We start from the raw sequence: 13355 nt of genomic DNA on the forward strand, positions 1-13355 counted from the left end.
GTGTGCCTGTGTGTGCCTGTGTGTGCCTGTGTGTGCCTGTGTGTGCCCGTGTGTTTGTGTGTGTGTGTGTGTGTTCTCATGTGTGTGTGGGTGCTCACAGAAGTCCCACCCCTGGAGCAGTCTCAAAGACAAGCAGGAAAATACGAATTATACTTAAAACTCGTAAAAGCCTTCCATGCCCTGCGCGACGTTAACGACATGGCAAACATAATTAAACCATTAAAGAGTAAGAAACCGTACAAACAGATCCACTTACTTGCAAGCAAGCCGACTCCGCTTGCCAGGGATCCGACCCAGGCTGTTTTTCCTTTTCCTTCCCCGAAGGCATCCAGCCATTCTACATACAAGACCCCAACAGCTAACGGGGATCCATAGCAGAGGAACTGGGTGAAGAAGGAGACAACCACAATCACCCAGCCCCACCCCCCGTCAGGTGACTTCTGAAATTCCATTGTGAGATGAAGTCAATGCGGCGGCTTGCTGAAGGTTCTAGAAAGCAACCAGAAAAGAGGGGAAAAAAACCCTTTAGAAGGTGGGTACAGAGTTCAAGGTTAAAATACCTCTTCCTAGGATGGAGGGATGGCTCGGCCAATTAAGAACACTGGTTGTTCTTGCAGAAGACCCCAATTTGGTTGTTAGGACCCATGTTGGGTGGCTCACAGCTGCTGGTAACTGTTACAGCATTGTGAATTTTAACGCCCTCTTCTGGACTCCGCAGGCACTGCACTCACATGTCTCTCTCCCTCTCCCCTCTCCCCTTTCCCCTCCGTTCCTCTTCCCCCACAATTAGAATAAATCTTTAAAATAAATAAAAATTAAATATCTTTTCCCGACTTCTAGAAAATTCTCTAAACACATAACATGGATGACTACATATTATGACTGCCTTATCAAGTTTGCCTCTTCACTTTTGTTTTGTTCCAAGACACAGTTTCTCTATATAGCCCTGGCTGCCCTGGAACTCACTCTGTAGACCAGGCTGGCCTTGAACACAGAAATCTGCCTGCCTCTGCCTCCCATGTGCGCCACCACTGCCCGGCTGCCTCTTCACTGCATAAATCTGCATAAATCACACAACCACTGGAACATGTTTTAATTATAAGAAGGCAGAAATGGCTTCCCCAACCTTGATCTCCTTCACCTGGCTTTTTCCTTTACCCAATCTTAAGAAACCACTGATTTTAGCCTCTGTAGCCCTTTTATTTCTGAGACTGCCCAGGAAGTGGAGGATTAATAAGAAGAGTGTTCTTGGGTCAGAACAAAGAGGCTTGAATCCAGTCTTCTGGCTTGGAGACAGGTACCCTAACCTGCTAAGCCACCTCCTCAAAAGCAGTCAGTTACCCTGGAACCCACGCAGTGCAAGACAAGCTTTGACCTTCACACACACACACATACACACATACACACACACACACACACACATACACACACACACACACACGAATGCTGGGCTATGCGCATGCCTGCCCCATAATAAGTAAAATGGAATTTTTGAAGAGGAAGAGGCTTAGATACTTGGAAAGCATTTTTAGTCCCTCCCTGGGGCTGACCCATATGCCACCAGTACCGCCCACTCCTGATGGCCATAGGAAGTCCTGGTGACCTCCTGTGAGGTACTCTCGTCCCCAAAGGCTGTCAGCTGAAGGCCTTTTTCCAGCTGTGATTCCTGCAGCACCAGCAAGGATGCATTCATTGGCTCTGGGAGTCTGGAGGGAAGCGAATGGTACATGTCCACCTTTGGCAACCTGAGCACGCTCCGAGGGCTACCTCACTGTCCTGACTGGTTTTGTGTGTCGACTTGACACAGGCTGGAGTTATCACAGAGAAAGGAGCCTCCCTTGAGGAAATGCCTCCATGAGACCCAGCTGTAAGGCATTTTCTCAGTTAGTGATCAAGGGTGGGAGGGCCCATTGTGGGTGGTGCCATCTCTGGGCTGGTGGTCCTGGGTTCTATAAGAAAGCAAGCTGAGCAAGCCAGGAGAGGCAATTCAGTAAGTAACATCACTCCATGGGCCTCTGTATCAGCTCCTGTCTCCAGGTTCCCACCCTGTGTGAATTCCTGTCCTCACTTCCTTGGGTGATGAACAGCCATGTGGAAGTGTAAGCTGAATAAACCCTTTCCTCCCCACCTTGCTTCTTGGTCATGATGTTTTGTGCAGGTTAGAGAAATCCTGACTAAGACACTCACACTCATGTAAACAAAACCAAGCAATCATTCTTATATTTTGGGTTTGTTTGTTTGTTTGTTTGTTTGTTTTGACAGAAATCACCATTTGAACATTCTATTGTTTTATGTAACAGCCTTTGAGGTTTCACATGACTCTAGTCCCTTTTAAAATCAGTACACAGCAGCCCACCATGTGACTATCTGCTTACTCCTGCACTATTTATGTGCTGATTAAGAAAAAAAAATCTTTTGCAATGGTTCAAAATTGAAGAAAAAAAAAAAGAACCTTAGATGTTCATTCTCTTTTATGTCTGTCATTTTATTTTATTACTTTATTTTTTTATCATTTTTTCTCTGTATGCACACCTGCATACATGCCCACAGCACATGTGTGGACATCAGAGGGAGAATCTGTGGAAGTCATTTCTTTTCTTCCAAAGTGTGTGCAGGGAGTTGAACTCGGGTCATAAGCCTTGGCGACAAGCACCTTTGCCTGCTGAGCCATCTTGCTGGTCTCTCATTTATGTTTTGGAGACACAGACTCCCACTGACCTAGAGTGGATCACTTAAGCTAAGCTGGCTGGCTGGTGAGCCCCACAGATTGACCTATCTCCTCCCACCCTGCCCTAAGCACTGATATTATAAGCACGGTCCACCAACTTGCCTTATTTATGTGGGTGCTAGAATCGAATTCAGGTCTCTGTGATTCTTGGTCAAACACATTTCTCTCTCCCCATCTGTCTTCCCCAGCCTCTCTAAGGACCTGCACTGACGATTCCTGTTCAGAATCCCATTTAAGAAAAATACAGTCTTAAGTCCCCAAACCTGGCGCTAGTGCATCCAAACATCTTACAGGATGGACAGGCTCTGTAAAGACAAATGCCAATTGAGAGCCTATTTCATTTAAGTCCCCAAATTATAACACTTTGGGAAAGTGCAGGCTGACAGGCAGAACTGGGGGGTGGGGTGGGGAAATCTGGATTTTCAGGAAGGTAAGAGTAAAGACTGTTTGTCTCTTAAAACCTACAAAACTCTTTTTCGTCAGCGACTACTGGTCCACTTTGCCATGGGTGATATTTCAACACGCAGGACAGGAATAAGGTAATTTCTCACAGGAAGTGTCCAGAGCGGCAAATCTTTAGAGAAGGTAGTGCTAATTAAGTTATCAACTGTGGCTTGGTAGACAAGTTTTCGAGGTGTCGACTGATACCTGATCCCTGATCCGTCATCATCCCCCCAGTTTACATGAGTGTCATCCTGTCCGTCAACGGGACCAACGGGACAGAGATGGACAGAGATGTAATGATTTCCTTTGCTTTCCTTCATGGCTTAGTTGCTACCTCTTGCCTGCTGAGGTGCTAAAAACTCAACACATCAGAGTATCCGGTACAGCAGAGTCCAGAAACTAACGTAGGTGACTGGAAGGGAGACAGGCTAGACAATAGCTACCAAAATCCAGTTATGGCAGGGGTTCATCCTAGCATTGTTTAGCGCTGTAGGGTGACTACATTTAGGTACGTTTCAGTACGTATTTCAAGGCAACTGAAACAGGCATACAATGATAAATATCTGAACCAATAGAAATCGTTAACGGCCCTGATTTGATTTTTGACTATTACACTGTGCACACATGTATTTAACTATCACACCATACTCCACAAAGAATACTATGTACAAACACTATGTCAATTAAAAACAAGATTCAAATAAATGCTAACGTTAAGCATTTGGTGGAGACGGCTGCTCTATTCGTTAAAGTGCAAGTCAGGGTTGACATATTAGTATATAGGCCCAGAATAAGACACGTGGGTTTATACTGTCATGCCAAGCCCTCGCCAGGCCTGCTCAGGCACATAAGGTCTACGGCCTCTCTGGATGCACTGGTCTCATTTTGTCTGCTCACACGGGTTCTTCTCTTCGTCAGTGTCTGCCCTGAAGTTCAAGCTACAGCCAGGCCCTCTTGTTTATAAAATAGTTCATTGACACGAATCAAGGAGCACAGGCAAACGGGTCCAGTCCCAGAATCCATTTTCTGAAAACACTCTGCAGCTGGGTGGGGTGGCGCATACCTTTAATCCTAGTACTTGGGAGATAGAGCTAGGTGGAGTTTGAAGCCAGCATTGTTTATAGATAGATAGTCTAGCCAAGGCTACATAGTGAGACCCTGTCTTGATAAATATACATATATATGTGTGTGTGTGTGTATGTGTATATGTGTTTGTGTATGTGTGTATATGTATATGTATGTATATGTATAGTATATGTATATATATGTATGTGTATGTGTATATGTATAGTATATCTATAGTATATGTATATGTATAGTATATGTATAGTATATGTATAGTATGTGTATGTGTATGTGTATATGTATAGAGAGATGATAGATAGATAGATAGATAGATGACAGATAAAATAATTTTTTTTAAATGCAGTTCAGTTAAAGAAGTTCGTTGCACAATTCCCCTTGGAATCATTAGGGAAACCCATAATTCTGTTTTCTTCTCCTTCTTTGGACTCAGATGCATGCACTATAAAACAATCTAAACTGCTATTATGATTCAACTCACAAGAGTAAAATCTTTAACTTAATTCATTTAGCGGAAATTCATGGCGATCCCCAGATTGTTCTAAGTTTACCGAGGGACAGACACCACGATGTCACCCCTCAGATCCTAGCACTTGGGAGGAAGGGGTAGGCAGATCACTGTGAGTCCCTGGCCAGCTAGATGGACAGAGTAAAGTAAGGTCCTATCTCAAAAGAAGAAGGGGGAGGGGCGAGAGAGGGGGAGGGGAGAGGGGATCAGGGGGAGAGAGAGGGGGAAGGGGAGGAGACAGAGGGGGAAGAGGAAGGGGAGGGAGACAGGAGAGAGAAGGAAGGGGGAGGGGAGAAGGGAGAATGGGAGAACTTTTGGGCAAATCTTGTAGACAATGGAGAGTTCCAAGCATCTTAGAGCTGGCCTCCAAACACACCTTGACCAAGAGGACGCCAGTTTACTAAGTCACACTGGGATGGACTCCAGAACAGCAGCAAGGAGAGAGCTCAGACTTCTGGGTCCTGGAACTCAGCCATGCTCAATGTCACTGGAAGGAACAATTAACAGGACTCATTAGCGGCTGACAGGATCTACTGCAGGGTCATAAGCAAAGAATGCCCTTTGACCTTCAAGCTTGGTAGCTGTCTGAAGTTGAATCCGATGATCTGTCAATTTGAAACAGCCTGGAATTACCAGAGAGAGGAATGGAAGAGGGAGATACTACCCAGATCAAAGTGGCCCGTGGACATATCTGTCGGATATTTTCCTGAGTAACGATTGTTGTAAGAAGGTCCAAGCTATTATTTCCTGGGAAGGTGGTTCTGGTCTGGATAAGAACGTCCCTGCAAAGGGACCAGCAAGCTGTGTCCCTGCACTGTTTCTGCTTCAAGGTCCTGTTGGAATTCTGCCGTGACTTTCCTCGGTAACGGACTGTAACCTGGAAATGTGAGCTAAATAAGTCATTTCCTTCCCTAAGTTGCTTTTGGGTGGTGTTTAATCACAGCAACAGAGAGAACACTAGAGCCTAGCAACTGCCAGAAATCGCCACCAAAGGGGCAGTGACACATTCTAACAAGGAAGAGGCCAGCTATGAGTCAATGGACTCAGACTAAGGTCACTGAATCACACATTGCCGAAATTAAGGCCAAATCTGGTCCCAAGATGGTTTTGTTTGACTCGCTCAGTGAGGGAACTTTTGTTCTTGTTGGGGGCGGACTTGAATGAACTGCCAATGCTCCAAAAGCTGGAAGGTTACCCATAAAATTCCGAATTTCAGGGTTCCCCTCCACAAAAAAAGAAAACAGAAAATCTGTCAACATCGGGCCGTCATTTTTATGTAATAATTAGCTGGACCTGAGTAACTCTGGTCTTGGTTGGATAAGCATCTCTCCCGTTTATTCTACGCTCTAATAAGTCCTCGAGTCTGGATGAAATGCTAAGTGAGCTTAGTGGCTTACTATCTCACCTTACTTATCCTAATGTCCTGGCACAGGACCCCGACCCCGACCCCGATCCCGCCCCCGGCCCCGCCCCACCCCCACAATCTTCTTTGTTCACTCAGGGTCTGCCTCACCTGGCACCATTGACTTTGCTCATGGAGCCAGTGAATAGCCACCTATCTTAAGTCTTGTCCAACCTCAAAGAAGATATCCAACAGGATGTGTGATCTATCGGGAGTCGAAAGGTTTAACAGACGACAAACACACAGCCAACCACACCCGGCTCTACACACAATCGCCAAGATCCCCTCTCTGGGTCCCGCCCTCACCATGTTCTTTGTGCTGCCCAGATCTTGCTACATTTGTTCCGTGTAGCCCAGCCTAGAGTTTGGCCAGGGTGTGTTCTGGCAAAGATGTGCATTATGAGACCTCTGTTTCATACGCTTATACAATTTACATGTAATTACATGTTATTTAGAGCCCAATCTGACGACTCAATACACCATTCGATATGACCCCAAGTTGTGCACCAGGATTAAGCATCCTCCCTGTCTCACCAGTCCCCCAAGAATCTGTCACAGGGATGAGAAAATCGAAGTCATACAGGCCTCAAAGGATGTACTGATAGGGTTACCAGGTATGATATCTTGTCTCTTCTCTCTGATCCTCTCTCCTCTGTGTATCTGTCTCTCTGTCTCTCCCCCGACCCCCGTCTCTTTGTCTGTCTCTCTCTGTCTCTCTGTCTTTCTCTGTCTCTGTCTCTCTGTGTATGTCTGTCTCTCTCTGTCTCTCTGTCTTTCTCTGTCTCTCTCTGCTTCTCTCCGTCTCTCTCTGCGCCTCTGTCTGTTTTTCTGTCTCTCTGCCTCTCTGTCTCTGTCTCTGTCTCTGTCTCTCTCTGTCTATCTCTGTCTCTCTCTCTCTCTGTGTCTCTGTCTCTCTCTCTCTTTCTGTTAGGTTTTTGAAGATAGGGTTTCTCTGTGTAAACCAGTCTGCCTGGAATTCACCTTGTACATCAGGCTGGCCTGAAGCTCAAGAGTTGTCTGCCTCTGAACTCCGGAGTGCTGAGATTAAAGGCATGCGCCACCACTGCCCAGCTACAATGTTTTCTTTCTCCTTTGGAATCCAGTACCTTTGAAAGCTCAAGTGTGTGCTAGCTACTTAAACTCTCCCTTACCCATTTCACCAAATAAACGCTGTATTTTATGAAGTAACTGAACGAATCTAAAGAGTATCTACCATTCTCTACCGTCTTTCCCTACCATAATGGCCAAATAGAACAGGTGACTTAAGAGAGAGATGAGGAGATTCTTGGAAACAGTGAGAGCTGTGGAGACCAGCAGTCCCTCAGAAACTCTTGGCTGCACTCTCACCTTCATAGTTGAGGCTGTCAAGTTGGCTAACATTTTCCTTACTCTGTATCCCACGTCTTCTCAGGCTTAAGAATCTCTTTTAAAGCACATGTTCTAGGGTGTGTTGGTTTGTTTAAGGGAGATTTTCACTGTGTAGCTGGGCTGGCTTCCAAAGTACAATCTTCCTGCCCCATCATCCTGAATGCTGGTATTAGAGGTGTGAGCCACCACACCCACCTCTGTGTGACAGTTTTAAAGTAAACAAAGACACTGAAATATGCCCCAGAACGGCATTAATCAGGTCGATGGAGATAAGGACGGTAAGAGAGGACTCCCCGTTCCCTGTAGGAGCCATCCAATGACACAAAGCAATATAGCTCAAAGGACAGGCTCTGACAATGGGAAGCTTAGGTTCAAATGTTGGGTCGACTATTTTTTTTCTTTTAAGGAATTAGTTTACTATTTCCAATTGTGTACGTGTGTGTGTGTGTGTGTGTGTGTGTGTGTGTGTGTGTATGCATGACTTCTGGTGCCCAGGGAGTCAGAAGTTTCTTGAACCTAGAGTGAGAGGCAGTTGCTAGCCACCTACCGTGGGTCCTGGGAACTGAACTTGGGTCCTCTGCAAGAGTAGGATGTGTTCTTAACTACTGGGCTATCTCTCTAGCCCCAAGACAGACTAGTTGCTTAGTTGAGTAATCAAAACTCTCAGCCTAAAATCAAAATAATACAAAAGTTGGGTGGCCCTCATGACTATAGGTTGGGCAAGCATCAATGGTTACTAGAATTATGAATGATTGAAATAAGATAGAACATGTTGTTACCCTACTGGCCCAGGAAGGTCTAGAGAAAATCACAACCGGATGTGAAAGGTTTCTGGAGTCAAACACATTAGTTACCCCCCCACCCCCACCCCAACACCTCCCAGATGTGGATGGGAAATAAACATGGAGATTTTAATCCTTTACTTATTTTAGAGGCAACTCAGAAGACCAAACTGGAGGCCAAAAACTAAGTCAAGGACACCAAGATTATTACGGCATATCACAAGGGCAATATTCTAACGGGCTTCAGCGTCTTAGCAATGGATATCCTATTTAACGCCAACTCAGCGTCTTAGCATCAGATATTCCTATCTATTTAATACCATCTCATCTCCCAGCCTCAGCTAGTGTAAATTCCAAGGCCCAACTACTCCCAGCAGCTGTGTTTCTCTGAACACAGCCCGTCCCGCCCATCTGTGCTAGGCTCTGATTCAGCAGGACCCCCTCCCACCAAGGAGATGCCTCTCTCCATTCCAGTCTTGACTGAGACCCCGCACCCAGCACCAAAGTCTTGTTATTTACTAATAGTACAACATTGGTCTTGCAGCCTTCGAACGCCTCCCTCCCTGACATCTTACACCGCACTCACGCAGAAGCATGCCATCTTTCCTACCAGACTGAATAGAAGACACACCTTTTTTTTTTGGTGTGGAGGGACTCAAAAATAAATTATACAAAGAATCATTTGGTGTCTGTAAAAAATAAAAAACCTAAACATAAACACTAGCAGAATAGCTGCTTCTCTTCTTCAACAATAATTAAAACTGAATGATACTTTTTTGCTAGATGATTCTTTTCCAGAGAGCTGCAAGCCCCTGGAGAAACACACTGATTCCTGTCTCCTTACCTCCCCTCACCCCCAACTTCTTCACACAAAAGTAGTCTATCAGCACAAGTTGGGGGAAGTTTTAAGGTAGAAAAGGACCTCAAAAAATGGAGAGTTCAAAAGGGGCGAGGATAAAGAAGGCAAATCTGACAGCATCTGTCTAGGCATTCCCTTCTTGGTCTAATCCAATGGCTCCCAGTGTGTGGGTTGCAACCCTTTAGGGCCCAACGACCTTTTCACAGGGGTTGCATATCAGATATCCTAAATATCCTTTATTTATGTCATGATCCCTAACAGTAACAAAATTAGTTATGAAGTAGCAATGGAAGTAATTTTATGGCTGGGGGGGGGGGGGATATGTCACCACAACATGAAGAACTGTATGAAAGTCTCACAGCATTAGGAAGGTTGAGAACCTTTGCTCTAGGCAGTGGCCAGCTTTACCTGAAGCCCAGGACCTGCTGGGACATTCAGACACCAGCCATTCCCCCACTGTCATAGCTAGTATTGCAGAGCCAAGCAAAGAAAATACTAAAATGCCGATCTAGAGTTCCTAATGTCGCTCTTCGCCATGGTACCACGCCCCTGGCCCTTTCCATAGAACCTTCAGTAGAGACCTGGGATTCCTGTCTCTCCGTTTATCCAGACGCAGAAGGATGGAAAAGACACCTGCTCTTCAGTGGTGCTGAATATACAAGTTGTTGGCAGTTGGCAGGTGAAACGATTTTATTGTCTAATTTCTATTTGCTAGTCGAGGGATGTTATGGGTTCCAACGCTATTCTCTGCGCTCACAAAGTGTTTAATGGAGGCTGTAACCAGTCCACACACCCTTCCTTTCTCTATCTAGGCTCACTCCGTCTGTTACCTAAGCGTATCTAAGTGGGTTCTGCTGTGCTGTAGATGAACATGACAATCTAGGCAATTCAAGATGTCTAAATATTACCACTGAGCTGTAGTTCGATCAGATGGGCCCGATGAGGCTAGTAAGACATCAACATAAATAATAATATGTAAATAACATCTGTAGCAAAAATGCTGTCTAAACTCTCCGGATCGTTTTCTGCTGCCTAGACCTGACATTCCAAGAACAGGTAAAATCCCGACCTGATTTGATGGTCAAGTTCAATGGCTTGCTGTTTTCCCTTAAAGCCTCTGTGGATTGCTAGAACCAAAGTAGATTCCCTAAGCGAACCAGAGCTGAGGCATGTGCACCAAAATCCTTCTAAGTTTTGTTCCTCTTGAGAGTTCAGGTGGCGGAGGAGCCGCCTGTCAATTGGGCTCCTACACTCTGGAGCACAGCCCGGGTGCTGCCCTGCCCGGAACCCGGCAGGACCTGCCCGCACCGTGAGCTGCTGTCCTTGCAGTTAATTCATCAAACCTATGCGCCCCAACCTGGATTCTCCCCAGCACCCGAGCCCACCTCCTCGGGAGCGGCCTTCTGGGAGGTGAGGACCCACTTGGGTCACTCGCCTCTTTCTGATCTGCCACCGGCAGCCGCAGAAAGTATCCCGGGAGACTCATCCGGTGGCACCCGCCTACTTCCGAGATCCCACCTCCCTTGCTTCCCCCTACTCCATGCAAAATGCAGCCCTGCGAGTAGTTTTGCAGAGGCAATCACTCTTTCTAGAAGGGGGTGCAGAGCGCGCCCCGGCTGCTCTCGGGACGCTCTCGAGCCCGGGCAGACACCCAAACCAGAAGCCGCCCGGTAGCCGTGCGCCCGGGGGTGACAGCGCCGCCTCCTTTCGATGCTGTCTGCGGGGTGAGGGGACAGCTCCTGCAGGGACCTTCTCAGCTCCTGGGTTGCTTTTTTTGTTGTTGTTGTTTTTTTTACCTGAGTCCCGGGCTCGGCTGGGGCCGCGGGTGCAGCTCCGGCCGCGGCCGCTGATCCGGGCCCTGCGCTGGGCGACCGGTCCCGCTGCGCGCAATATACGGTCGCCGCCCTCTGCCCCCGGGACACATGGAGTGCAGCCCAGCCGGCCGGCTCCACCTTCCCCACCCCCACTTCCCACCCCGGGAAGTCACTCCCGGGGTGGTCCCACTCGCCTATCTCCTCTGCAGGGCACCTTGGCCAGTCTGAACCGGCTGAGACTGCACGCCCGCTGGGGGAAGGAAGAGGAGGCGGAGGAGGAGGAGATGGAGGCGATGGAAAAGCCGGCGGTAGGGGCGCTGCATCTACACCGGTGGCTTCAGGCCCCGCTAGAAGGAGGGAGGGCCGGACCCGAGTCCCCTTGGTCCCCTCGAGGCTCCCCCCGGCGTGCCCTCCACCGAGCACCGTGTGCCTTTGCGAGGAACCTGTGTGGAAATGAATACAAGAGTCGTATGCTCTCCCTGGCTTCCCGGGGTCACTGGGAGCCTCCTGGCCGGAGCTATAGTCTTGGGCAGCGATCCCAGAGGAAAGCGCCCTAGAACTTTGTGAAGTTGGTACTCTTTGGCAGAGTGGAGTAAAGATGCCAAGGCCTTTCCTTTGTGACAGCTCCGCGGGAAAGGAGGGCGTCCAGGAGGACGAAGAGGGAGGGAGAAGTTGTGTGAAGATGGTCAGGCTAACACTAGCTTGTGGTGCAAAGCAACACGCTACCTACCATCAACTGCTCTCTGCGCTGTCACAGAAGCCCGCAGCAGAAAACCCTGGGGTTCTAGGGGCTAACGAATGTGCGGACACCATTCGCTCCAGGGATATGCCTGCACTGTGGAGTGTGCTCACCCTTCTGCCCAATGCACATTCTGTCTTTTGAATTCCTGAAGAGGTCTTACGCCTTTCTAACAGCTTGAGAATTCCCTTCATATCAGGCAAAGCCTGCGTTCTAACTTAGGTGGTAAGGACTACCTCCTGCAAAGCTAGAGTCGAGCCACCGCCTAGCCCTTTTTGGAGTATTTCCTTATCTGTGAGATTCTCAGAATCATGCCTGCATCGTGGAGTGTGGGAGAGTTGAGAATTCAGGAAAGGTTCAAAATCGAGCCATACCCACCACCCTGAGAAATGGCTTTAGCTTTTCTCCCCTACACCCCTTTTTATTCAGGCTATGGAGAAGTCCCCTCAAAAACACATTATTCTTAGAGAGAGGGGGGGGGAGAGAGAGAGAGAGAGAGAGAGAGAGAGAGAGAGAGAGAGAGAGGAGAGAGCTTGCCATCCCTAGCACCCAATTATAAATATGCATAACTCCAGCTGCTGGCTGTCATCACCATAACACCAAGGAGGTAGAGGCTACCCTAATTAGAAAACCCCAGGTCTCAATTCTCACTTAAAGATCCTGTCTTCAAAACCAAGGTGGACTGCTGCTAGGACGGACACACACACACACACACACCATGCTCATCTCGAAGTGGAAGAAAAATCAGAAAAATACCTGATAGCAACAGTAGCCCACTGTGGTGACTCACACCCATACCCAATAGAAAAGGTAGCTCTCTGGGAGTTCAGATCCACCGTGGGCTACATAACGAATTCTAGGCCAGCCTTGGGCTACAAAGACCTTGTTTGAAAAGAAATACTACACCAATTAAAAACAACCACAAATCAGTATCCATGGAAGGCAGGCAGTGTCAAAACAAAATACCAAAACAAACAAACAAAAACTTTATGGGTGGAAAAAGAAAGAGACTATGTTCTCAACCTCCTAAAAACGTGCGTGTGAAGAAGAAAGGGGCCCTGTATCCACTCCCTGTGGTGTCTCATTTGGGATGGATGGCTTGTGTTTGCTCACGGTTATCTATATCAACCTGAAAACCTATGTCATTTCCCCTCCGTGCCTCAATAACAGGTATTTTAGAAAGCTTTCATTGGTCTGCATAGACCCCAGACGTCAGAATACTTGCCGATGCCCTCAGGTGAAGATCAAACCAGTTACTGTCTGTGAAACTATGTTTGGGGAAACCCTGCATATTTGCATCCCCAGCTGTGTGAAATAGGCACAACCTGTTCCCTCCTGCATCCAGTGTCTCTTATAACAGTGAGTGGGAAGGGACTGTCTACTCAGGCCAGTCCATGCCTGTCCATACAGACTGAAGGAGTGTCCTTACGCAACAGTGAGGTTCCTGATTTACAGTGAAACTAAACCCTGAGGGCTAGACTCAAGCAACGGCAAGGCCTGGCTTGTTGGATGAGTGAGGTGGCTAGAAAGTTACTCTAGTGTTTGGAGGTCAGCTCTGGGAGTAAAGGGCATGCCACCAGGATGCAATGTGAAAGTTGCCCCCTGTCCCTTGAGGTCCTCTGTTTAGC

General features: G+C 47.5%; 1 protein-coding gene across 1 annotated transcript in view; it reads right to left on the minus strand.

Moving 5' to 3' along the window:
• Slc16a9 (solute carrier family 16 member 9) overlaps positions 1–452 on the minus strand; it is a 28431-nt gene extending 27979 nt beyond the window's left edge. Inside the window, exon 1 of the mRNA XM_028780293.1 lies at positions 257–452. Coding sequence (XP_028636126.1) covers positions 257–452 — 196 coding nt within the window. The remainder of the gene's footprint in view (positions 1–256) is intronic.
• Positions 453–13355: the final 12903 nt, after the last annotated feature.

The sequence above is a fragment of the Grammomys surdaster genome, unplaced genomic scaffold, assembly GCF_004785775.1.
Source record: "Grammomys surdaster isolate TR1022 unplaced genomic scaffold, NIH_TR_1.0 367, whole genome shotgun sequence".
In the NCBI taxonomy this organism is placed as follows: Eukaryota; Metazoa; Chordata; class Mammalia; order Rodentia; family Muridae; genus Grammomys; species Grammomys surdaster.